This window comes from Limanda limanda, chromosome 10, assembly GCF_963576545.1.
Source record: "Limanda limanda chromosome 10, fLimLim1.1, whole genome shotgun sequence".
NCBI lineage: Eukaryota > Metazoa > Chordata > Actinopteri > Pleuronectiformes > Pleuronectidae > Limanda > Limanda limanda.
In genome coordinates this window covers 28,792,977-28,817,976 of record NC_083645.1, presented here as the reverse complement: position 1 = coordinate 28,817,976, position 25,000 = coordinate 28,792,977, and the positions used below count along the sequence as shown (strand labels likewise).

Below are 25,000 nucleotides of genomic sequence, written 5' to 3'. Positions count from 1 at the left end.
ATCAGATATGTTCCTTTGTGAAGATGTAGTGCAGGTGTTAACCATCAATATGTCCACTAGAGGGCAGTTTCCGACAAGAACAAGCTCAGGGTCTCCTTGAATTAGAGGAGACAGCATCGTAGACGTCCTATTGGCTGCACTGAATCCATGATGGACGCTCTATTATAATCTATTTGCTTTCAAACTAATACAAACATGTAGGAAATGAATGCAGATTATGGACAGAAGGCTTCATCTGTATCCAAATCATAAATGATCCCTAAGATCTTCCCAGTCTGGATGGAACACACGGTTCAATCCAGTGGAACCAGCTGTCTCTTTATGAAATGTGTGTGTGTGTGTGTGTGTGTGTGTGTGTGTGTGTGTGTGTGTGTGTGTGTGTGTGTGTGTGTGTGTGTGTGTGTGTGCGTTTTCAGTGGCAGCACTTTGAGTAACAACTCTTCAGGATCAGCCAGAGGTGAGTCGGACCGTCAACTCAGTGTTATTGTTATTGTTATTGTTATTGTTCATGACAGTAAAGCAGCTGACTGGTGTTGTGTTAATCTGCGACAGCGTCCACAGACGAGCCCGAGGACGAGATCAGCCCGTACTGTGAAACCGTTTTCCAGAGCAGAAGAAACGTCTGTGAGGTGAGAGAGCTGCTTCCTTCCTCCTCTACTGTCCCTCGTCAGAAAGAGGATAAGAATCTAAAGCCACAGAAAACCTTCAACCTTCACATCCTGCACTGTACTCGTGATTTAAAAGAATGTTGGATAAGCTTATGTTCAATGTGCCCCCTTAATATTTCATCTTGCATATCCAGAGTGACAGAAGTCGACTGGAAGGAAAAGAGATGAGGAAGGATGAGAGTAAACATGCAGAGGATCATGGGTAAGTCACCAGGAGGAGAAGCCATGTTAGAGAGACTGAGATTCTATGTCTCTTTATCTTTATGCTTCTCTCTGGACTTTGTCTCAGTTCAATACAAACTCTTAAGTGTATGAAAAATAAGTGTATGATCAGCATATGACTCAACAAAGTACGAGCAGCCAAATAAAGAGGAGCAGCGGTAAACTGCCTCTTCTTCCTCTTTCCCGACGGCTGGATTTCTTAAAGGCCTGCAGAGCCCCCCCCACCCCCCCACCCCCCACACACACACACCCAGTGACGGGGGGGAAGTCCAGAAGCAGCTCTGTCACACGGAAGGAGGCAAAAAGCAAAAAGTTTCCACGTCACTGAAGCGATAACAAATGAAACAAACAATAAAAACCACAGAGAGACTGCTTCTCACCATGAATCAATTCTTTATCAGTGACTTCTTCAGAAATAACCTCGACTAACAGAGAGAATTCTGGTCACTGTAATGCGGATTTTAATTGTCATACTGTTTCATCCCTGGTGCAGACCATATGCTGGTGATACAGTTTTATATGTTTTGTTATCGGTGGATCTTCTGTCACGTTTTATTCTCAGTTTCTGAAAGTGAAGCTGAACGACAATATCTGAATTTATGAATCTTGGTTCTGAGCAGTTTCAATGAGCTGAACATGAGCTGCATCGTTTGGAAACCTTGTGAAATCAACAGTTTGAGTTTCAGAACCAAACGTATACGTTAATTTTAATTTTAGGAATTTATTTATTCTTGTGTGCGAAAAATACAATTACTTTATTTAATGTGAATAATAATTCCTCCTCACAAAGTATCACAACTGCGTCATGGAGTAAAGATAAGATTCCCAGGATTCTTACGCTAAAAGAGTTTCCAGGATAAAACCTCCGAGTGTTGAACGTGGATGTGATTTTCTGTAGATACCTGATAATCTGCTCTGTTGTTGTCAATAAAGTTTTCATGTGTACCTTCAGGTGGGAGAAGTTGTCTCAGGCTCTTCACTCCGCAGACTCTCAGGGTTACAGTACTGTGGGACAGCCTCCCCCCCACTGCCTCCCCCTGCCCCCCCACATCTTCCCATCAGAGACGGACGAGGACTTGACCATCTCGCCCTACGCCAGCTACACCTCCCTGTCCGAGAGAGCCCCGCCCATCATCAGCGGCTGGCTGGACAAGCTGTCTCCACAGGGGTGCGTTGATCAGCTGTTGGACGTGGTCTAGCAGTTTCATTGGTCCTGGAGTAGTTTCCATTGGTCCTGGAGTAGTTTTCATTGGTCCTGGAGTAGTTTCATTGGTCCTGGAGTAGTTGCATTGGTCCTAGAGTAGTTTTCATTGGTCCTGGAGTAGTTTTCATTGGTCCTGGAGTAGTTTCATTGGTCCTAGAGTAGTTTTCATTGGTCCTGGAGTAGTTTTCATTGGTCCTGGAGTAGTTTTCATTGGTCCTGGAGTAGTTTTCATTGGTCCTGGAGTAGTTTTCATTGGTCCTGGAGTAGTTTCATTGGTCCTGGAGTAGTTGCATTGGTCCTAGAGTAGTTTTCATTGGTCCTGGAGTAGTTTTCATTGGTCCTGGAGTAGTTTCATTGGTCCTAGAGTAGTTTTCATTGGTCCTGGAGTAGTTTTCATTGGTCCTGGAGTAGTTTTCATTGGTCCTGGAGTAGTTTTCATTGGTCCTAGAGTAGTTTCATTGGTCCTAGAGCAGTTTTCATTGGTCCTGGAGTAGTTTCATTGGTCCTAGAGTAGTTTCGTTGGTCCTGGAGTAGATTCATTGGTTCTAGAGTAGTTTCCATTGGTCCTAGAGTAGTTTTCATTGGTCCTGGAGTAGTTTCATTGGTCCTAGAGTAGTTTCATTGGTCCTAGAGTAGTTTCATTGGTCCTAGAGTAGATTCATTGGTTCTGGAGTAGTTTAATTGGTCCTAGAGTAGTTTCATTGGTCCTAGAGTAGTTTAATTGGTCCTAGAGTAGTTTAATTGGTCCTGGAGTAGTTTCCATTGGTCCTAGAGTAGTTGTCATTGGTCCTAGAGTAGTTTCATTGGTCCTGGAGTAGATTCATTGGTCCTAGAGTAGTTTCCATTGGTCCTAGAGTAGTTTTCATTGGTCCTATAGTAGTTTCATTGGTCCTAGAGTAGTTTAATTGGTCCTAGAGTAGTTTAATTGGTCCTGGAGTAGTTTCCATTGGTCCTAGAGTAGTTTTCATTGGTCCTAGAGTAGTTTAATTGGTCCTAGAGTAGTTTCATTGGTCCTAGAGTAGTTTAATTGGTCCTAGAGTAGTTTAATTGGTCCTGGAGTAGTTTCCATTGGCCTAGAGTAGTTTTCATTGGTCCTAGAGTAGTTTTCATTGGTCCTGGAGTAGATTCATTGGTCCTAGAGTAGTTTTCATTGGTCCTAGAGTAGTTTCATTGGTCCTGGAGTAGTTTCATTGGTCCTAGAGTAGTTTTCATTGGTCCTAGAGTAGTTTAATTGGTCCTAGAGTAGTTGCATTGGCCCTAGAGTAGTTTTCATTGGTCCTAGAGTAGTTTCATTGGTCCTAGAGCAGTTTTCATTGGTCCTGGAGTAGTTTCATTGGTCCTAGAGTAGTTTCGTTGGTCCTGGAGTAGATTCATTGGTTCTAGAGTAGTTTCCATTGGTCCTAGAGTAGTTTTCATTGGTCCTGGAGTAGTTTCATTGGTCCTAGAGTAGTTTCATTGGTCCTAGAGTAGTTTCATTGGTCCTTGAGTAGATTCATTGGTTCTGGAGTAGTTTTCATTGGTCCTGGAGTAGTTGCATTGGTCCTAGAGTAGTTTTCATTGGTCCTGGAGTAGTTTTCATTGGTCCTGGAGTAGTTTCATTGGTCCTAGAGTAGTTTTCATTGGTCCTGGAGTAGTTTTCATTGGTCCTGGAGTAGTTTTCATTGGTCCTGGAGTAGTTTTCATTGGTCCTAGAGTAGTTTCATTGGTCCTAGAGCAGTTTTCATTGGTCCTGGAGTAGTTTCATTGGTCCTAGAGTAGTTTCGTTGGTCCTGGAGTAGATTCATTGGTTCTAGAGTAGTTTCCATTGGTCCTAGAGTAGTTTTCATTGGTCCTGGAGTAGTTTCATTGGTCCTAGAGTAGTTTCATTGGTCCTAGAGTAGTTTCATTGGTCCTAGAGTAGATTCATTGGTTCTGGAGTAGTTTAATGGTCCTAGAGTAGTTTCATTGGTCCTAGAGTAGTTTAATTGGTCCTAGAGTAGTTTAATTGGTCCTGGAGTAGTTTCCATTGGTCCTAGAGTAGTTGTCATTGGTCCTAGAGTAGTTTCATTGGTCCTGGAGTAGATTCATTGGTCCTAGAGTAGTTTCCATTGGTCCTAGAGTAGTTTTCATTGGTCCTATAGTAGTTTCATTGGTCCTAGAGTAGTTTAATTGGTCCTAGAGTAGTTTAATTGGTCCTGGAGTAGTTTCCATTGGTCCTAGAGTAGTTTTCATTGGTCCTAGAGTAGTTTAATTGGTCCTAGAGTAGTTTCATTGGTCCTAGAGTAGTTTTATTGGTCCTAGAGTAGTTTAATTGGTCCTGGAGTAGTTTCCATTGGCCTAGAGTAGTTTTCATTGGTCCTAGAGTAGTTTTCATTGGTCCTGGAGTAGATTCATTGGTCCTAGAGTAGTTTTCATTGGTCCTAGAGTAGTTTCATTGGTCCTGGAGTAGATTCATTGGTCCTAGAGTAGTTTCCATTGGTCCTAGAGTAGTTTTCATTGGTCCTGGAGTAGTTTCATTGGTCCTAGAGTAGTTTTCATTGGTCCTAGAGTAGTTTAATTGGTCCTAGAGTAGTTGCATTGGCCCTAGAGTAGTTTTCATTGGTCCTAGAGTAGTTTCATTGGTCCTAGAGCAGTTTTCATTGGTCCTGGAGTAGTTTCATTGGTCCTAGAGTAGTTTCGTTGGTCCTGGAGTAGATTCATTGGTTCTAGAGTAGTTTCCATTGGTCCTAGAGTAGTTCTCATTGGTCCTGGAGTAGTTTCATTGGTCCTAGAGTAGTTTTATTGGTCCTAGAGTAGTTTCATTGGTCCTTGAGTAGATTCATTGGTTCTGGAGTAGTTTTCATTGGTCCTCGAGTAGTTTAATTGGTCCTAGAGTAGTTTCATTGGTCCTAGAGTAGTTTAATTGGTCCTAGAGTAGTTTAATTGGTCCTGGAGTAGTTTCCATTGGTCCTAGAGTAGTTTTCATTGGTCCTAGAGTAGTTTCATTGGTCCTGGAGTAGATTCATTGGTTCTAGAGTAGTTTCCATTGGTCCTAGAGTAGTTTCCATTGGTCCTAGAGTAGTTTCATTGGTCCTAGAGTAGTTTAATTGGTCCTAGAGTAGTTTAATTGGTCCTGGAGTAGTTTCCATTGGTCCTAGAGTAGTTTTCATTGGTCCTAGAGTAGTTTAATTGGTCCTAGAGTAGTTTCATTGGTCCTAGAGTAGTTTAATTGGTCCTAGAGTAGTTTAATTGGTCCTGGAGTAGTTTCCATTGGCCTAGAGTAGTTTTCATTGGTCCTAGAGTAGTTTTCATTGGTCCTGGAGTAGATTCATTGGTCCTAGAGTAGTTTTCATTGGTCCTAGAGTAGTTTCATTGGTCCTGGAGTAGATTCATTGGTTCTAGAGTAGTTTTCATTGGTCCTAGAGTAGCTTTCATTGGTCCTGGAGTAGTTTCATTGGTCCTAGAGTAGTTTCATTGGTCCTAGAGTAGTTTCATTGGTCCTAGAGTAGATTCATTGGTTCTGGAGTAGTTTTCATTGGTCCTAGAGTAGTTTAATTGGTCCTAGAGTAGTTTCATTGGTCCTAGAGTAGTTTAATTGGTCCTAGAGTAGTTTAATTGGTCCTGGAGTAGTTTCCATTGGTCCTAGAGTAGTTTTCATTGGTCCTAGAGTAGTTTCATTGGTCCTGGAGTAGATTCATTGGTCCTAGAGTAGTTTCCATTGGTCCTAGAGTAGTTTTCATTGGTCCTGGAGTAGTTTCATTGGTCCTGGAGTAGATTCATTGGTTCTGGAGTAGTTTTCATTGGTCCTAGAGTAGTTTTCATTGGTCCTAGAGTAGTTTCATTGGTCCTAGAGTAGTTTAATTGGTCCTGGAGTAGTTTCCATTGGTCCTAGAGTAGTTTCATTGGTCCTAGAGTAGATTCATTGGTTCTGGAGTAGTTTTCATTGGTCCTAGAGTAGTTTTCATTGGTCCTAGAGTAGTTTCAATGGTCCTAGAGTAGTTTAATTGGTCCTGGAGTAGTTTCCATTGGTCCTAGAGTAGTTTTCATTGGTCCTAGAGTAGTTTAATTGGTCCTAGAGTAGTTTAATTGGTCCTGGAGTAGTTTCCATTGGCCTAGAGTAGTTTTCATTGGTCCTAGAGTAGTTTTCATTGGTCCTGGAGTAGTTTCATTGGTCCTAGAGTAGTTTAATTGGTCCTGGAGTAGTTTCCATTGGTCCTAGAGTAGTTTTCATTGGTCCTGGAGTAGTTTCATTGGTCCTGCAGTAGTTTCCATTGGTCCTAGAGCAGTTTTCATTGGTCCTGGAGTAGTTTCCATTGGTCCTAGAGTAGTTTTCATTGGTCCTAGATTAGTTTTCATTGGTCCTGCAGGATTTTTCATGGTCTGTTGGGGAGACTGAAGTTTGTTGGTCATCCTTGAGAAGGTTTTGAATGTTCTTCAAGGATTCAAACTATCTCAGGTTGCTTGCAGTGGTTTGAAGAGCAGTGTCCCTGTGGCTCTTTAAAGAGTCTTGGAAAGTCTTAAATTGAAATAAATTCAAGGTCTTAAATTGTCTTAAATTTCTGAAACTCACCATAAATCTTCTGCAAAGTATTAAGTTAGCAGGCAATGCATTCAAGTCCGACCCCAAAAACATCTTTACAACGTTAGTCCTGAGACACTGTTTCAGTTTTTAATCGCAAAAGACCAATGGGTGTTGATTTCTTCTACACTGAATGTGAAGTATTAATGTGAGCAGAGCACGACACAGCGCCACACAATTCCCATTGTCGTGAGGTTTATGTAAAGGAAAAGTGGATACACATAATATTCATGTCATCAATGAAACGTTATCGGCAGACATAACAACAAACAGCCTCATAAACTAATAATCTCTGCTCCTCCCTGCGTCTCCTGCAGAACAACTGACAGTTTGTGTTTTGACTTTTCAGGAACTATGTTTTCCAGAAACGCTTTGTGAAGTTTGATGGAAAAAACTTCATGTACTTCGGCAGCGAGAAGGTACTAAGAGTACACCTGTGTACCTGTGTGTATATGTATTTGTATGAAACACCTGTTCAGATCATATTTTCGATTTTTCTGAACAGTTTCATCTCTCTCTGTTTCAGGACATTTACCCTAAAGGAGTGATCCCATTGGCTGCCATCCAGATGACCCGCCCAGCCAAAGACAGTAAATTTGAGATTGTGACGAGTCCGAGGATTTTTGTTTTCAGGGCTGAAAATGAAGGTATATTCCAGTTTGGGACATGAACTGAAGATGAAACACGATTCGAAAACATTTTCCTTTATTTAAATCTTAATGTGTTTAGATCAACACGCTGTTAGTTCTAAAAAGGTTTTTACAGACGCCACACATCGGTTACACATCTTCACATGACTCTGGTGACATCACCGCACTGTAACAATCTGTCGTAGTGTTGAAGCGGCGCTGGATGTCAACGCTGCAGGAGCACGTCAGAGACCAGCAGGTGTTCGGGAGGCGCCATTTTGGTCCCGGATCTCACTGTCAGAAACATGGCGTCCTGGAACTGAAGGGAACCAAGTCCAAAGTATACACCGCCATTAACACGGATCAGATCTGGATTCACAAGAGCGAGCAGGTGGGAAACACACGTGCTGATCAGCGACTGTAAATAAAGATGGTTGTCATGTCAGATATGAACGCTGCCATCTTGTGGTGACGATATTTAATGGAGCTGTGGTATCGAGGTCCCACCCAAATACCCTCTCATCCAATCACGAGTCAGTCTGAGATGTCAATCCCAACATCTGTCTTGTGTCCGCAGTGTTTCTGTAACGGAATTGGAATGACGGTGATCGATGCTCGAGGAGCGACCATCAGAGACGGGAAACACAAGAGCTTCGACCTCATCACGCCGTATAAAATGTTCAGGTACAAAGAGTCGTGAATCTTTTATCGGACTTTATTCTAACATCAACAAAATTGACGTTTGTTCTAGAAACACTCGACCTGCCAAAAACCTGTAGACAAATATGTATGATTCATGTTCCAGGTTGATCCTATTCATTTCTCTCTTGTTATAAAGGCAACATCCTGGTCTAAATTTGATGAGTCATCCTCCACTCAGGGACGTTAACTCATTCTGCATCCAATCAGAAAGCTTTGCTGGATTTTAAAATTCCTCCCTGTGACTATAAATTCTGACAGTTAGCGTCCGGCGCTCCAGGAGCTACAAAGTCCTGTTGAACGGTTAAATCCAGATGTGAAGATGAAGCTGAGACCAGGCTGTCATCATGATGTCCCGTTGAGCCGCTAGTTACTGGCCACTCTGCCACCGGGGGCGCTGATGCACATTCAGAGCTATTGGCTGATCTAAACAGCCAATCAACATCCACCACAGATTCTCCATAGCTTCATGTTTTCATTAGACACACGAAAATATGAGGAATCAAACCTTTTATATCTGACTGTGTCACACTGTGTTCCTCAGATATTTTGTGATCTTTAGTTTCCAGCTATGTAGATAAAACTGAAACTCTGGCGCCCTCTGCCAGGTTGAAGTAGGTCACTGCACCAGATAAATCATGGTACGGCTGAAACATCAGATCAGCAAAAATCAGAATCTGTATTAACGCAAAGTTCTGTAGAAGATGCTGTTGCTGTGGCGACTGTCCACCAGGCCTCACTGCAGAGCTCTGTTCTGCCTCTGCAGCTTCACGGCCGAGTCGGACCGGGACAAGCGGGACTGGATGGAGGCGCTGCAGGAGTCCATCGCTGAGACTCTGTCGGACTACGAGGTGGCCGAGAAGATCTGGTCCAACCGATCCAACCGGGCGTGTGCCGACTGCAAGGCCCTGAACCCTGACTGGGCCTCCATCAACCTGTGTGTGGTCATCTGCAAGAACTGTGCAGGTCCGACCTTTGCTCAAAACACTTCCTGTTTTCTCCTGTAATGTTACGACTTCACCAAAGCACCGATAGAGATGATAGATATAATATATATAATAAAGATAGATATAAGGTTCTATAAGCTGCCTCACCTCTGAGCCATGATGTCAGCAACTGCCCTTCAACCAATAGATCCGATCATTAGAAACCCATCTATTTTATTACATTATTGATTAGTGATTTAATTGATTAGTGATTGATGTAACCTTAGCTACCACAGGTGGATTCTAACAACAATATTCATTTCTTGCCTCTCCACATATAAATATGAAAAAGAAAAACATTGATGTACAAACCAGTTTCCATGAATCAAACTAATTTACTGAACATGTCATGGACAGAAGTACGTAGCAAGCTGAACTGAGTATATGAGACATATGGGACACGTCCACCTGGTGATCATGTGTTAACAATCAACCTGTGTCTCTCTGTCTCTCACTCGCTCTCTCATGTCTCAGGGCAGCACAGAGGTCTGGGGACCATGGTCTCTAAAGTTCAGAGTCTGAAGCTGGACATCAGCATCTGGAGCAACCAGATCGTCCAGGTGAGAGCCGAGCCAGTGTGTCCACCCATACCATTCAATCAATAAACTGACAAGTTATAAATAAATATCCATAAAAGTTCCCTCTATACCTGGGCCATGAACTAAGAAGCAGGATTTGTGGTCATCAGGTTTACTTCAGGTTTAATTCAGAGTTTTCAGTCCTATGAAGCTTGTTCCCTTGTTGTCGTGGTAAATCACCATGGTAACGTACGCTGAGCAGCTGACCTGCTCCAGGTGAAGTCGGAGATAAGAGTTGAAATATTTCAACTCAGCTCAGGCAGATCACTGAAAGATTTCCTGGGTAAATATGTGGAATCGAACATGTGACGTCTGTGGGTCTGGGTCTTTCACCGGCTCCGCCCACAGTGAGTTTCATGGAGCTGAGGTTACACACATACAGTCTCTCTTGTAAGCTCCGCCCCACACCATCCACCTGGAAACCAGAAGTAGATTTCCTGCAGGTGGTTGCTTAGTTACAGAAAACAGGTGACAGAGGAACAGCTGAGCTGAGTCGTGACTCATCGTTACAGATGTTCATCATAGGGTTCATGATGTGTGTCTGTTTGTGTGTGTGTCTGTGTGTGTGTCTTTGTGTGTGTCTGTGTGTGTGTCTGTGTGTGTGTGTGTGTCTGTGTGTGTGTGTGTGTGTGTGTGTGTGTGTCTGTGTGTGTCTTACAGATGTTCATCATGCTGGGGAACGACCGTGCCAATGACTTCTGGGCAGCTCGTCTTTCCAAGTGGGAGGAGCTGGAGTGTGACTCCTCCCTCGAACAGAGGAGAGAGTTCATCACTCAGAAATACAGAGAAGGACGATACCGGCGCCAGCACCCGGCGTTCAGCCGCCAGGAGGAGCTGCTCAAGGTCGGCAGGACGCCATCACGTGTGTGACATCACTTCCTGTGTAGAAACCTGCTCATGTCTCGGTTTCATTTGAAAAACCTTGTTGTTTTCAGGTCTTGTGTTCGGCCGTCTCTGAACAGACGCTTCTGAAAACTGTCACTCAGATTTTCTTGGAGGCGGAGTCAGCTTGTCTTGCCAATGACTCGGACGGCGGCCAACAGCGCCACCTGCTGGATCACTTCACCACGTCAGGTCTCTTGTGCTCTCAAGCCGTGTTTAGACATTTACATTAAACTGGTTCAAGACAAACCAAGTGAACATTGTGGGTCTAAATAAATCTATATACACATACATATACATACATATACATATACATACATCAGCTGTTGCTTGTTCAGGTGTATAGTTTTTGTAATCTCAAGATGACGGTGTCATGACTGTGTGTTTTTGTGTGTCTGTGTGTGTGTGTGTCTGTGCTCAGATCCCAGTGTGTATGATGAGATCATGCAGCCGGTTCTTCACTCTGGTTTCCTTTTCAAATCCGGCTCCGTCAACAGAGGAACACTGTCGAGGAAAACTCGAGAAGGTTGGTGTGTGTCTGTGTGTGTGTGTGTGTCTGTGTGTGTGTGTGTGTCTGAGTGTGTGTGTGTGTGTGTGTCTGAGTGTGTGTGTGTGTGTGTGTGTGTGTGTGTGTGTGTGTGTGTGTGTGTGTGTGTCTGAGTCTGTGTCTGTGTGAAGCTGAGACACTGACATCATATTCAAATCTCCTGTTTTATATTTGACTATAATCATGAACTTTTAGAAATGAACAGAACCTTTCCTCTGGAACGCTCTCTTCAGACTTCCAGAGGTTCTGGTGCTCGGTGGACCGCTCGCTGCTGCTCTACGAGTCGGAGCGGTCAGCTGACCCCTGCCTGCAGATCCACGTGAAAGACATCGTGTGTGTGGGCGTCGGCCGCCCCAACTCGTCCAACAACAACAACAACAACGGGTTCATGGACCGGTACAGACTCTCTTCTTCTGATTGGTTGTTGACTCACACAGAAGGAGGAGCTTGAAACAGTCTGAATGTCGCCCCCCCCCCCCCCAGGTTCCGTTACACCTTCGAGTTGTGTCTGACGTCGGAGAAGCTCCTCCTCTTCGGGCTGGAGACGGCCGGCGCTCTGCACAGCTGGACCAAAGCCATCGGGAAGGTCTCTGAGCCACAGACACATTTCAACACTTTGTTTGTTTTATGTTAAAAACAATTTAAATCAAAGTTTTTCTCATAAAGTTGAAATATTATGACACACTAGTTATAAATATTGAAATATCCTGAATTTGTTCTTGAAGTGGTTCTCCAGTTCTCCTGTTGGTTCTGGGTTCTTCAGGTGTCTTGGTCTCACTGTCCTGTTCGCCCCCCCCCAGGCGGCCACGCCCCTCAGCTGTCACTGTCTGCTGACTCGGGAGTTTGAGCGCGTCGGTCTCCTGCGCTACCGAGCCATGTTGGACCCTCAGCAGTGGAAGGAAGCCTACTTCGTCCTGCAGAAGTCCAACCTCTTCATTTGTCCCCTTAATGACGGAGCAGCTGAGGACATCATCAACCTGAACCGCCTGCAGGAGCTCAGTCAGTGTCCCGGTTCTGGTTCTGGTTCTGGTTCTGTTCTGCATGTACACACTGGGTCGGACTGATTCACACGGTTCGTGTTTGTTTTGAAGGTATAACCTCTGAGAAGGAGAACCACGAGAAGAAGGACATCCTGGTGCTGGTGGAGAAAGGAAGGTGAGAGGACATCATGGACCACAGGCGTTATGTTTTCTTGTGAATGCGATATCTGAAAAACGGCTCGGGGGGGATTTGGGTACAAACATACACTCGGACTCAGGAATGAGTCAAAGCTCTCGTAGTGAAGGCAAACACCTCCATGGAACGAGCCTCATTATGGAAACCCTCCGGTCTCCAGCGTCCGAAATCAGGAGCAGAACATTGACCCCCCCCAGCTGGTCTCCTCTGTAGACCTGAGGGAACACTAGAGCTACGAGACATACTGCGGTTTTAAAAGACATTTTCATGAGACTTATGAGACAAATATTTCTTTCCTGAGACGCTCCAGGATTCTGCTGCTCAGAATCAGAATCAGAATCAGAATCAGAATTCTTTTATTTGCCAGGTGTGTTTGCACATACATAGAAAATGATTGATGAGAAAAGGCTCCACAGGGATTCTCTGTGATCCGGACCTGAGCTCACAGGGTCAGGCCAGCAGAGGGCAGCAGAGAGGGTTCCTCACAACAGGTCACACCTCAGAAGGATTTCCTCTCTCAGCCGATACACACCAACATCTCCAGAGACTGAACTTTGTCCACGTGGACCTAGAGGAGGGGAGCCGCTATTCCAGGCTTCGGGATCTGATTATGAGAGATTAAAATCCAAACTGGTGCAGAACTTCAAGTTTCCCATCCTCCCATGGTGGTAAACATCAACCACATATTTAATCATTTGGCCTCACTATGAAATTTGAAATGCAAATAAAAAAAAACAAAGAAAATGAGCAGAGGAAAAAAAATGGTTTGATTCAGATAATAAACGATAAGCGACAGGTTAGTGAACCCGAACCCAAACAATATGAAACTGTTTTATAAGTTTCTATAAACCAGTCGTTGGGGTCAAATAAATTTATAATTTTTTTTACCAAACCAAATTGCAATGAGTATTCAAAATGGATAAATATGGATAAAAAACTTAAAAGATCTTTATAGAAAATCCCCAAAGAATCAAGCTCAAGAGCAAATTTCACCAAAACTGAAAGATCTCGAAAAACAATTATGACTTTGGAAACACATTTGAATGTCATCCCAATGAAACCTATTGAATCAAATTGATTCTTTCAAACTTGGTCTCATGATTAACTGATTCGATTTCGGTGGTCACAGGGTCAGAGGTCACAGGTCATAGTGACCTTTTGTGAATTTGGAAATATAAAATATGTACAAATATGTAGATGTACTGCACTGGTTGGCGGAGGCAGTAGTTCCTGTCCCTCTTGATTCAGTTAGTTTCCCTTCATGCTCTCGTCCTCAGGACTCTGCACCTTCAGGGCGTCGGCCGCACAGACTTCTCTCTGTGGTACTCGGACATCCAGCGAGCGGCCGGCGGCACAGGGAACACTCTGAGGGAGCAGCAGCTGAGCAGGAACGACATCCCCATCATCGTGGACAGCTGCATGGCCTTCATCACGCAGTACGGTGAGGAAGAGGAGGAGCGCTGACACAGACTTCTGAGGATCTGCTGAAATCTGCCTCAACGGTTTCTTCTCTTTTCAGAAAGTTAATTTAATTTAAACTGAATCAGCGGTTAAAGCCGGTTACGAGCCACATGGGCAACATGGTGTTTGTGTTCTGGACAGATCCAGGTTCTCCACTTCACCCTGGTCCGATTAGATCCTGGTCCAGAGTCAGATCCAGAGTCAGATCCTGGTCCAGAGTCAGATCCAGAGTCAGATCCAGAGTCAGATCCTGGTCCAGAGTCAGATCCAGAGTCAGATCCTGGTCCAGAGTCAGATCCAGAGTCAGATCCAGAGTCAGATCCAGAGTCAGATCCAGAGTCAGATCCTGGTCCAGAGTCAGATCCAGAGTCAGATCCTGGTCCAGAGTCAGATCCAGAGTCAGATCCTGGTCCAGAGTCAGATCCAGAGTCAGATCCTGGTCCAGAGTCAGATCCAGAGTCAGATCCAGGTCCAGAGTCAGATCCAGAGTCAGATCCTGGTCCAGAGTCAGATCCTGGTCCAGAGTGAGATCCTGGTCCAGAGTCAGATCCAGAGTCAGATCCTGAGTCAGATCCAGAGTCAGATCCAGAGTCAGATCCAGAGTCAGATCCAGAGTCAGATCCTGGTCCAGAGTCAGATCCAGAGTCAGATCCTGGTCCAGAGTCAGATCCTGGTCCAGAGTCAGATCCAGAGTCAGATCCAGAGTCAGATCCTGGTCCAGAGTCAGATCCTGGTCCAGAGTCAGATCCAGGTCCAGAGTCAGATCCTGGTCCAGAGTCAGATCCTGGTCCAGAGTCAGATCCAGAGTCAGATCCTGGTCCAGAGTCAGATCCAGAGTCAGATCCTGGTCCAGAGTCAGATCCAGAGTCAGATCCTGGTCCAGAGTCAGATCTTGGTCCAGAGTCAGATCCAGGTCCAGAGTCAGATCCTGGTCCAGAGTCAGATCCAGAGTCAGATCCAGGTCCAGAGCCAGATCCAGAGTCAAATCCAGAGTCAGATCCTGGTGCAGAGTCAGATCCTGGTCCAGAGTCAGATCCTGGTCCAGAGTCAGATCCTGGTCTAGAGTCAGATCCAGAGTCAGATCCTGGTCTAGAGTCAGATCCAGAGTCAGATCCTGGTCCAGAGTCAGATCCAGAGTCAGATCCTGGTCCAGAGTCAGATCTTGGTCCAGAGTCAGATCCAGGTCCAGAGTCAGATCCTGGTCCAGAGTCAGATCCAGAGTCAGATCCAGGTCCAGAGCCAGATCCAGAGTCAAATCCAGAGTCAGATCCTGGTGCAGAGTCAGATCCAGGTCCAGAGCCAGATCCAGAGTCAAATCCAGAGTCAGATCCTGGTGCAGAGTCAGATCCTGGTCCAGAGTCAGATCCTGGTCCAGAGTCAGATCCTGGTCTAGAGTCAGATCCAGAGTCAGATCCTGGTCCAGAGTCAGATCCTGGTCCAGAGTCAGATCCTGGTCTAGAGTCAGATCCAGAGTCAGATCCTGGTCCAGAGTCAGATCCTGGTGCAGAGTCAGATCCTGGTCCAGAGTCAGATCCAGAGTCAGATCCTGGTCCAGAGTCAGATCACGGTCCAGAGTCAGATCCTGGTCCAGAGTCAGATCTTGGTCCAGAGTCAGATCTTGGTCCAGAGTCAGATCCTGGTCCAGAGTCAGATCCTGGTCTAGAGTCAGATCCAGAGTCAGATCCGGGTCCAAAGTCAGATCCAGAGTCAGATCCTGGTCCAGAGTCAGATCCTGTCTGTTATCTCAGAGTGCAACTAAGAATCATTATGGTCTAATCAGATGAGTCATGTTTAGGAGAGAACTCTTTTCTCAGAGCTCATCATCATGTCCTCCTCATTTGGTTCAGGTCTGGGCCACGAGGGGATCTACAGGAAGAACGGGGCCAAGTCCAGGATTAAACTGCTGATGGACGAGTTTCGTAAAGACGCTCGAAACGTCAAACTGCGGATCGGAGACCACTTCATTGAGGACGTGACTGACGTCCTCAAAAGGTTCTTCAGGGAGATTGATGACCCCGTCTTCATGGCCGACCTGTATCCGCTATGGAAGGAGGCTTCCAGTGAGTCCTGTCAGGGTCCAGGTTTAGAGGTCGTGGTCTGTCCCAAGGACGCACTCTGGTGGACTTGTCTCTTAAATGTGATACCTTGATTGTAAGAACAGGACACGATGACCTGTTCTTACAATCAAGGTCAGAATCAAGTACAGGTAGACTCCGCCCACGTATGTGATGACAACAGGATGTACGTATGTCAGACTAAATTCTTTAGTCCCTAAATTACAAAGTGAAACCAGAACGATCAGATCTATGGAACCAACACGTGGTTCAGACTGAATATTAAACTGCTCCTATGATTCAACATGTTGCTTAAATACCGAGTCTCTTTTGTTGAACAGTATATACAATATTTTAAAAACTGATTCCATAAGTTAAATCAAATTGAATGTTCATCTCCAGAGATCCCTCAGAAGAGTCTGAGGTTGGACCGTTACAAAGAGATCATCGTGAGTCTCCCTCGAGTCAACAGGACGACTCTGGCTGCGCTGGTCAGTCACCTGTTCAGGTGAGCTGCCCGGGACCTGGTCCATCCAGCAGACCTGGTCTATCAAGCAGACCTGGTCTATCAAGCAGATCTGGTCCATCCAGCAGATGGATCAGGTCTGAAGTAGCAGCGTTTGTCTTTGTCCTCCTCAGGGTCCAGAAGTGTGCCGACCTGAACCAGATGTGCACCAAGAACTTGTCGCTGCTGTTTGCTCCCAGTCTGTTTCAGACCGATGGTAAAGGAGAACATGTGGTCAAGATCGTAGAAGATCTGATAGACAACTTCTTGTATGTCTTTGATGTGAGTACAGCTGCTATGTAACATCGCTTGCTCTTCCTCTGAGTCCTTCAAACCCACTGAGGAGGTTTGTGTTTGTTCCAGATCGATGAGGAGCATCAGACTCAGATCGAACTGGAAATCAGCCTCATCACCTCCTGGAAGGACACGCAGGTAAGAACCAATCAGTGCTCAATGGACGAAGAGTCACAGATCAGGTCCTCATACTTGTTTATGTGCAGCTGTCTCAGGCTGGAGATCTGATCATCGAAGTTTACCTGGAGATGAAGATACCAGACTGCTGCATCACGCTAAAAGTGAGTTTGTACCACTCTCAAGATGTTTTCCTGACATGCTCCTGACATGTTTCTGACATGCTCCTGACATGTTCCTGACATGCTCCTGACATGTTCCTGACATGCTCCTAACATGTTCCTGACATGTTCCTGACATGTGCCTGACACGTTCCTGACATGCTCCTGACATGTTCCTGACATGCTCCTAACATGTTCCTAACATGTTCCTGACATGTTCCTGACATGTTCCTGACATACTCCTGACATGCTCCTGACATGCTCCTGATATGTTCCTGACATCTGCCTGACACGTTCCTGACATGTTCCTGACATGCTCCTGACATACTCTTGACACGTTCCTGAAATGTTCCTGACATGTTCCTGACATTGTACCTACATGTTCCTGACATGTTCCTGACATGCGCCTGACATGCTCCTGATATGTTCCTGACATGTGCCTGACACGTTCCTGACATGTTCCTGACATGTTCCTGACATGCTCCTGACATGCTCCTGACATACTCTTGACACGTTCCTGACATGTTCCTGACATGCGCCTGACATGCTCCTGATATGTTCCTGACATGTGCCTGACACGTTCCTGACATGTTCCTGACATGTTCCTGACATGCGCCTGACATGCGCCTGACATGCTCCTGATATGTTCCTGACATGTGCCTGACACGTTCCTGACACGTTCCTGACATGTTCCTGACATGTTCCTGACATGTTCCTGACATGTTCCTGACATGCGCCTGACATGCTCCTGATATGTTCCTGACATGTGCCTGACACGTTCCTGACATGTTCCTGACATGTTCCTGACATGCTCCTGACATGCTCCTGACACGTTCCTGACATGTTCCTGACATGTTCCTGACATGCGCCTGACACGTTCCTGACACGTTCCTGACACGTTCCTGACATGTTCCTGACATGTTCCTGACATGCGCCTGACATACTCCTGACATGCTCCTGACATGCTCCTGACATACTCTTGACACGTTCCTGACACGTTCCTGACATGTTCCTGACATGTTGATGAGTTTTTCGAACCTGTGGCGGACATGACACTGTGTCTGTGTGAGAACAGATTGTCCTCGGGTCATGTTCAGGTGCGTGACCTCTGACCTCTGCAGGTGTCTCCCACCATGTGTGCTGAGGAGCTGACCAATCAGGTTCTGTACATGAGGAACGTCCCCCCCGGAGACAAAGACGTCTGGATGACATTTGAGGCCATCGAAGACGGACAGTTAGGTGAGACAACATGATACACCCTCTCTCTCTCTCTCTCTCTCTCTCTCTCTCTCTATCTCTCTCTGTGTCTCTCTCTCTATCTCTCTCTCTATCTCTCTCTCTCTCTCTCTCTCTCTCTCTCTCTCTATCTATCTCTCTCTCTCTCTCTCTCTCTCTCTCTTACTATCTCTCTCTCTCTCTCTCTCTGTGTCTCCCCCTCTCGCTGTCTCTGTCTCTCTCTGTCTCTGTCTCTCTCTGATACACCTCTCTCTCTCTCTGTGTCAGAGCGTCCATTACATCCCAAAGAGAAGGTCCTGGAACAGGCCCTGCAGTGGTGCAAGATGGCCGACCCGAGCTCCGCCTATCTGGTGGTGAAGAGAGTTCCTAAAGGAGACGGCATCGACATCCTCACCTGTCTGTCCACATTCTGTCCATTCATTATTGATCCAGAAAAAGCAGAAAATGTTTTTCTGACGTTTGTCCAAACGTCAGATTTTAATTGGACATTGTTGACATTCAATGTATCTGTCTCTCTGTCTGTTTAGCCTATAAGAGTGAGATTATGAAGATCGGTCTGTTGAGGTGTCGTGAGGAACCTCCAAAGCTTCTTCAGGGGAACAAGTTCCAGGAGAGAACGTTTCAGATCAAGGAGCAAAAACTGCTGTTACTCAAAGACAAGAAGGTAAAGAGTCACCAGGGTTCTGTCAGAACCTGAACCTCAGACAGGAGACCAGGGTTCTGTCAGAACCTGAACCTCAGACTGGAGACCAGGGTTCTGTCAGAACCTGAACCTCAAACTAGAGACCAGTCCTGTTTCTTCTGACTGCTGTGTGTCGTTGTTCAGAGCATCAAACCAGAGAAGGTGTGGTCTCTGAAGTCCATGAAGATCTATATCGGTATCCGCAGGAAACTAAAATCTCCAACCAGGTGAGAAGAACTTCAGGATTCAGCCTGAGGAACCAACACTTCACTTATATGCCATTAATTCATAAAGTATATTTCATAACAGATAACTGATCATTTACGACCTGTTTTCACCTGCAGGTGGGGTCTCACTGTGATGTCACACAAACACCAGCTGTAAGTATCACTGACTGTATATAAAGATGATCAGTTACTGTATATAAAGACGATCACTGACTGTATATAAAGATGATCAGTGACTGTACATAAAGAGGGTCAGTGACTGTATATAAAGATGATCAGTCACTGTATATAAAGATGATCAGTCACTGTATATAAAGATGATCAGTGACTGTATATAAAGATGATCAGTGACTGTATATAAAGATGATCAGTGACTGTATATAAAGATGATCAGTCACTGTATATAAAGATGATCAGTGACTGTATATAAAGATGATCAGTGACTGTATATAAAGATGATCAGTGACTGTATATAAAGACCGTTGATCCATTCTGTGACATCACGTGTTTCCATCAATGAAGTCATAAGTCATTACAGTGAAAACCAGCTGGTATCATGATGTCACAGTGTGGCCTGCTGGTGACCTGGGTCATGTGACCCGTGCTTCCTGCTTCTCGGTCATGTGACCCGTGCTTCCTGCTTCCTGTGTCTCAGGTTCCTGAGCTGCAGCAGCGAGGCCGACCTGTGGGACTGGGTCACCAGCTTCCTCAAGGCTCAGGTCAGTGTCTCTCTGATCCAGGATCAGGTTTCCTGGTCAGACTCAAGTGGACTGAGTTCTCCCCACCAATCAGACGGAGTGGGTGGAGCTAACTCTTTGGTTCTGTTTCAGAACGATGGCCCCGGCGCTCCGGTGCTGAGGCGTCACTCCTCGTCAGATATCTGCAAACAGAAGTTCGGCACGATGCCGCTCGTCCCCATCAGAGGAGACGAGAGCAACAGCAGCATGCTGTCGGCCAATCAGACGCTGGTGAGACCCACGGTGTCATGCCTCCGTGTTGGCGAAGGCGTTGGGCTTTACGTCCGTCCCATTCCTGTGAACGCCATATCTCAAGAATGTCTAGTGTAGCGTGGATCCTGGTTTGAAAGGTTGTGTAGCCGTGGCAGTGGTGTCATGTGACATTTGAGGCCGACATTTCCTCCACACGCTGGAAGCTGTTGACCAATCAGAGCAGACTTCATCAGGCGGGGGGGTCTTAAAGAGACAGGAGCTAAAACCAAGTGTGAGAGACAGAGGCTGAAAGAGGAGCTGCAGCGATGGACAGAGGAACGAGATGTTTTCTGAACATTAGAGCATGAAAACATTTTACATTTTTAACATTATTAAAATTATCGACATAAAGTAACAGTAGCTTCAATCTTTTCTCTGGATGATGTTTGACTCGCGACATATTCAAGATGTAAAATAAAATGTGACCCCGGTCATTCATCACACTTTCTGTTTCCTTCTCCCTTTAGAGGAAGTTACATGACAGAAGAACTCTCTCCATGTACTTTGTGAGTATTTTGTACTTTGTGTGGAATCAGGGCGGAGCCATGAAGCTGCAGGACTCACATCTCCAGTGTCTCCCTGTATCTTCAGCCCATGAAGGTGCAGCAGGACTCGTTTGATAAGCGTCCAGAGTCTCCTGAGCTCCCGGAGCCGCTCTATGAAGAGGTCGGAGACTTTGGCCTGCAGGTCCTAAAGTCTCTGGAGACCAGCTTCCTGTCCAGTAGTGCTGCAGAGACCCAGGAGGTCCTGGATCACCCTCCACTCAGACTCGTCCCCCTGGAGACTGGACAGGATCGTGTCCCCGAGCCGGTCTCTGTGGAGACTCTGGTGCACGGCAGCAGCAGTGGAGGGGGGGGGGGTCATGAAGAAGCAGACTGCAGCTCTGGAGACTCGAACGCCCCCCCACAGCCGGCGGCGAGGAGGAGGCCACCGCCGCAGGGAGTCTGTACTCCGTCACAGGAACTACTGCTGCAGGAGCTGTCCTCCGCCTTCATCAAGACCACTGAGGAAGAGGAGGAGGAGGAGGAGGAGGAGGAGGAGGGGGAGGAAGAGGGGGAGGAGCAGGAGGGGGAGGAGGGGGAGGAGCAGGAGGAGAGGCCCTATGATGTCTGATATACAGACTGAAGAGGTTCTAATGCAGCAGAGCAGAATCTATCAGGTTATATGGGGGGGGGGGGGGGGTGGATTCATTAACTCTCACATGTTTGATTCCTCATATTTACGTGTGTCTAATAAAAACATGAAGTTATGGAGAATCTGTCGTTTGATCTGTAAATGTTGCAGTAACAAATAAAACTGTTTCCCTTGGTTTGACTGGTGACAGATGAACTTAAAACATTATTTTTAGTAAAATAATAAATAAAAGCTGCTGAAGTTTATCTCTTACTGACTATTTTTGTTCTTTTCATTTAAAGTTCAACTCTCAACTTTTCAGACTCTGACAGGCTGCAATGCTCAGAGTGAACAGCAGGAGGCAGCAGACACTAACGGTTTACCATAGACCCTCTGCAGCCCCCCCCCCCCCAAGCTTCCATGGAGTCAAATCGTGAGTGAAACAGAAAAAACGCGTTGACATCATCATGGAATCAAAGTTCCTCCGAAGAAACTTTTTATATTATATTAACAAACTTTCATTAAAGACATTTGAGAATGAAATTGAGTCAGAAGATAGTTGTCCACGGTACTGGACCTGGATGTCCTCTGAGGACAGGAGGACCTGGGCATGTCCTGTGAGGACAGGAGGACCTGGGCATGTCCTGTGAGGACAGGAGGACCTGGGCATGTCCTCTGAGGACAGGAGGACCTGGGCATGTCCTCTGAGGACAGGAGGACCTGGGCATGTCCTGTGAGGACAGGAGGACCTGGTCATGTCCTCTGAGGACAGTAGGACCTGGTCATGTCCTCTGAGGGCAGTAGGACTAGGTCATGTCCTCTGAGGACAGGAGGACCTGGGCATGTCCTGTGAGGACAGGAAGACCTGATCATGTCCTCTGAGGACAGGAGGACCTGGGCATGTCCTCTGAGGACAGGAGGACCTGGTCATGTCCTCTGAGGACAGGAGGACCTGGGCATGTCCTGTGAGGACAGGAGGACCTGGTCATGTCCTGTGAGGACAGGAGGACATGTCCTCTGAGGACTGGAGAACATGTCTTCTGAGGACAGGAGGACATGTCCTCTGAGGACAGGAGGACATGTCTTCTGAGGACAGGAGGACATGTCCTCTGAGGACAGGAGGACATGTCCTCTGCAGGCACCTGTAACTCAGCGGAGCAGAAAGCAACAGAGCCGGCGGCTGATGGAGCCAAAACAAAGAGGATGGATTTCTGAGTGAAGACTAAACCTTCCTAAACCAGTTAGTCCTGGGTCCTTCCTCCAATCTGCTCATCCGGCCTTTGAAGCGTGCAGCTCAGGGGGGTGGGGTGGGGGGGGTCCCTCTCTTAAGTGACAAAATGCCCCGAGGTGACGCACAGACACACACAGACACACACAGACACACACAGACACACACAGACACACACAGCTGGACGAGGTAGAAACACTCCTGACTTTGTCCTGGTGAGAGGACAGATGCTCTCTGTGGGACCAGACCACCTCAGTCGAGTTCATCACAAGTCCAAGACCAGATGTGTCTCATACCTGAGACCTGAAGACCAGATCTACAGTTAGACCTGAAGTCCAGATCTACAGTTAGACCGGAAGACCAGATCTACAGTTAGACCTGAAGTCCAAATCTACAGTTAGACCTGAAGTCCAGATCTACAGTTAGACCTGAAGTCCTGATCTACAGTTAGACCTGAAGTCCAGATCTCCAGTTAGACCTGAAGTCCTGATCTACAGTTAGACCTGAAGTCCTGATCTACAGTTAAACCTGAAGTCCAGATCTACAGTTAGACCTGAAGTCCACATCTACAGTTAGACCTGAAGTCCAGATATACAGTTAGACCTGAAGTCCAGATCTACAGTTAGACCTGAAGTCCAGATCTACAGTTAGACCTGAAGTCCTGATCTACAGTTAGACCTGAAGTCCAGATCTACAGTTAGACCTGAAGTCTAGATCTACAGTTAGACCTGAAGTCCAGATCTACAGTTAGACCTGAAGTCCTGATCTACAGTTAGACCTGAAGTCCTGATCTACAGTTAGACCTAAAGTCCAGATCTACAGTTAAACCTGAAGTCCAGATCTACAGTTAGACCTGAAGTCCAGATCTACAGTTAGACCTGAAGTCCAGATCTACAGTTAGACCTGAAGTCTAGATCTACAGTTAGACCTGAAGTCCAGATCTACAGTTAGACCTGAAGTCCTGATCTACAGTTAGACCTGAAGTCCTGATCTACAGTTAGACCTAAAGTCCAGATCTACAGTTAAACCTGAAGTCCAGATCTACAGTTAGACCTGAAGTCCAGATCTACAGTGAGACCTGAAGTCCAGAGACCGTCCTCACAGTGAGATCTGGACTTTCTCTGGAGTTTGTCTTTCACACATGAAGCATCAGATGCTCCTCATGGTTCAGGTGATAGGTGAAGCAGCTGGGGGGGGCAGACGCACACAGGAAGTGACCTGTTCCCTCTGCTGCAGAGGTCACGTGATCAGGTTCACATCACCTGACACATCATCAGCTCTGATCTCCACAAACTCTGTCCACATCTTCATGTGTGTCAGCACTTCTTCACCAGAGAGGTTTGTTTTAGTCCCCCCCCCCCCCCCCCCCCAGCCCGTCCCATGATGTCCTCAGGATCTGCAGAGTTCAGACCAGGTCTGGAAGCAGCTTCACACGCGGCCTCCGTCTTTCTCATGTGCTTTTCCTGCTGAATGTTTGTTTTCATACATGAACTACGGCTTGTTCCTGAAATGTTCTGGAGGTTCTGTTCCAGAGAACATTTCACAACGTTCACGTGTGGAACATCTGGACAGAGTGGTTCTGAAGGTCGGCAGCACAGAGACGTTATAACTCAATGATCTGGAATTGAAAGTTTGTGATTTTAGTTTAACCTGATGAGCACCAGTTTGAGCAGGTTGCACCTCAGTGATCCTCTCCGCCTCTTGAACCCTTCATGGTAATAAGCTGCAGCTTCATCTCATTAGCAGCTCCTCACTCCGGTTCTTTCTCTGTGTGTTTGCTCTCAGTATTATCTCTGAGCTGAGAGCAGATCATCACGCTGGAGCCTCCTTGATGCTTGTTAAACCCTCTCGCTCACAGCTCCTCCTTTACAAGAGTGAAAAGATCCCACAAGGATTCATTAAAGCTGCCGATGAACAGACTGAAGCTGAGAGACACAGAGACGTCCCCTCATCCCTCAGAGACCACACGCTCTGTGGCTCTGGATTCCTCTGCTGCTCCCTCCCGGGTTTTACATTCTCAAGTAAGGATTGAGATCTGACTCCACATCTACAGACCAGAGCTTTTGTCTTTATTAAAAATCCAATGAGCACAACACAGCTGAGCTGAACCTAAATATCAGGTGTGATTCTGCACCGCTTCATTCATCTTCTCGTCTACAAACCAATCAGAGTCAAGTATAGGTAGACTCCGCCCACGTAGGTGATGACTACAGGACGTACGAATGTCAGACAAAATTCTTTAGTCCCTAAATTACAATGTGAAACCAAAAGTAGAAGATCAGAGGAAAGTATGAAACAAACTCATGAAGCTTCAGATGAATAATTAGTAATTTCCTGCTGTTAAACTTCACACTTACAGAAAAGATATCGCTGGGATGTCTGAAGATCAAGACTCTGATCCGATCTTATTTAACGTGAAAACACGAACCAGTGAAATCTCACTGTCAAACACGGAGGTTGTCACTGTTGTTGTTGTTGTTGTTGTTGTTGTTGTGGTGGTGGTGTAACCCTAACCTTTGATGTTAGGGATTAGCAGACAGATTCATTCATTCTGTGTGTGTCTGTGTGTCTGTAAACCTACATATACACAAACACACTCATTTGCTCAGACCATTTTACAATACAAAGCATCATTAAAGCACAGACTCACAAGACATGAGCTAGTTGTGTTGGACTCGTGGAAGTTTAACTTTGTGTCTCCGTCTGTCTCACGCTTACAGACGTCCCTCCCTCCGTCTCTTATTCTTCTTCTTCAGCTGGTCCAACAACAGGCGTGTTCAGGAGGATTAATCCTGCCGCTGACCT

General features: G+C 46.0%; 1 protein-coding gene across 1 annotated transcript in view; it reads left to right on the top strand.

Annotated features, from left to right (window-relative positions):
* Nucleotides 1–25,000, top strand: part of arap3 (ArfGAP with RhoGAP domain, ankyrin repeat and PH domain 3) — a 35,074-nt gene that overhangs the window by 2,376 nt on the left and 7,698 nt on the right. The window contains exons 4-35 of the mRNA XM_061079236.1: nucleotides 417–457; nucleotides 553–629; nucleotides 803–870; nucleotides 1,843–2,058; nucleotides 6,981–7,050; nucleotides 7,158–7,278; nucleotides 7,467–7,651; nucleotides 7,838–7,944; nucleotides 8,726–8,925; nucleotides 9,420–9,505; nucleotides 10,184–10,366; nucleotides 10,459–10,597; nucleotides 10,827–10,931; nucleotides 11,186–11,348; nucleotides 11,436–11,538; nucleotides 11,753–11,951; nucleotides 12,044–12,107; nucleotides 13,406–13,569; nucleotides 15,437–15,649; nucleotides 16,046–16,151; nucleotides 16,283–16,430; nucleotides 16,512–16,580; nucleotides 16,649–16,723; nucleotides 17,842–17,959; nucleotides 18,224–18,352; nucleotides 18,484–18,620; nucleotides 18,783–18,865; nucleotides 18,983–19,018; nucleotides 19,521–19,584; nucleotides 19,696–19,833; nucleotides 20,322–20,360; nucleotides 20,446–20,878. Coding sequence (XP_060935219.1) covers nucleotides 417–457; nucleotides 553–629; nucleotides 803–870; nucleotides 1,843–2,058; nucleotides 6,981–7,050; nucleotides 7,158–7,278; nucleotides 7,467–7,651; nucleotides 7,838–7,944; nucleotides 8,726–8,925; nucleotides 9,420–9,505; nucleotides 10,184–10,366; nucleotides 10,459–10,597; nucleotides 10,827–10,931; nucleotides 11,186–11,348; nucleotides 11,436–11,538; nucleotides 11,753–11,951; nucleotides 12,044–12,107; nucleotides 13,406–13,569; nucleotides 15,437–15,649; nucleotides 16,046–16,151; nucleotides 16,283–16,430; nucleotides 16,512–16,580; nucleotides 16,649–16,723; nucleotides 17,842–17,959; nucleotides 18,224–18,352; nucleotides 18,484–18,620; nucleotides 18,783–18,865; nucleotides 18,983–19,018; nucleotides 19,521–19,584; nucleotides 19,696–19,833; nucleotides 20,322–20,360; nucleotides 20,446–20,878 — 4,079 coding nt within the window. The remainder of the gene's footprint in view (nucleotides 1–416; nucleotides 458–552; nucleotides 630–802; nucleotides 871–1,842; nucleotides 2,059–6,980; nucleotides 7,051–7,157; nucleotides 7,279–7,466; nucleotides 7,652–7,837; nucleotides 7,945–8,725; nucleotides 8,926–9,419; nucleotides 9,506–10,183; nucleotides 10,367–10,458; nucleotides 10,598–10,826; nucleotides 10,932–11,185; nucleotides 11,349–11,435; nucleotides 11,539–11,752; nucleotides 11,952–12,043; nucleotides 12,108–13,405; nucleotides 13,570–15,436; nucleotides 15,650–16,045; nucleotides 16,152–16,282; nucleotides 16,431–16,511; nucleotides 16,581–16,648; nucleotides 16,724–17,841; nucleotides 17,960–18,223; nucleotides 18,353–18,483; nucleotides 18,621–18,782; nucleotides 18,866–18,982; nucleotides 19,019–19,520; nucleotides 19,585–19,695; nucleotides 19,834–20,321; nucleotides 20,361–20,445; nucleotides 20,879–25,000) is intronic.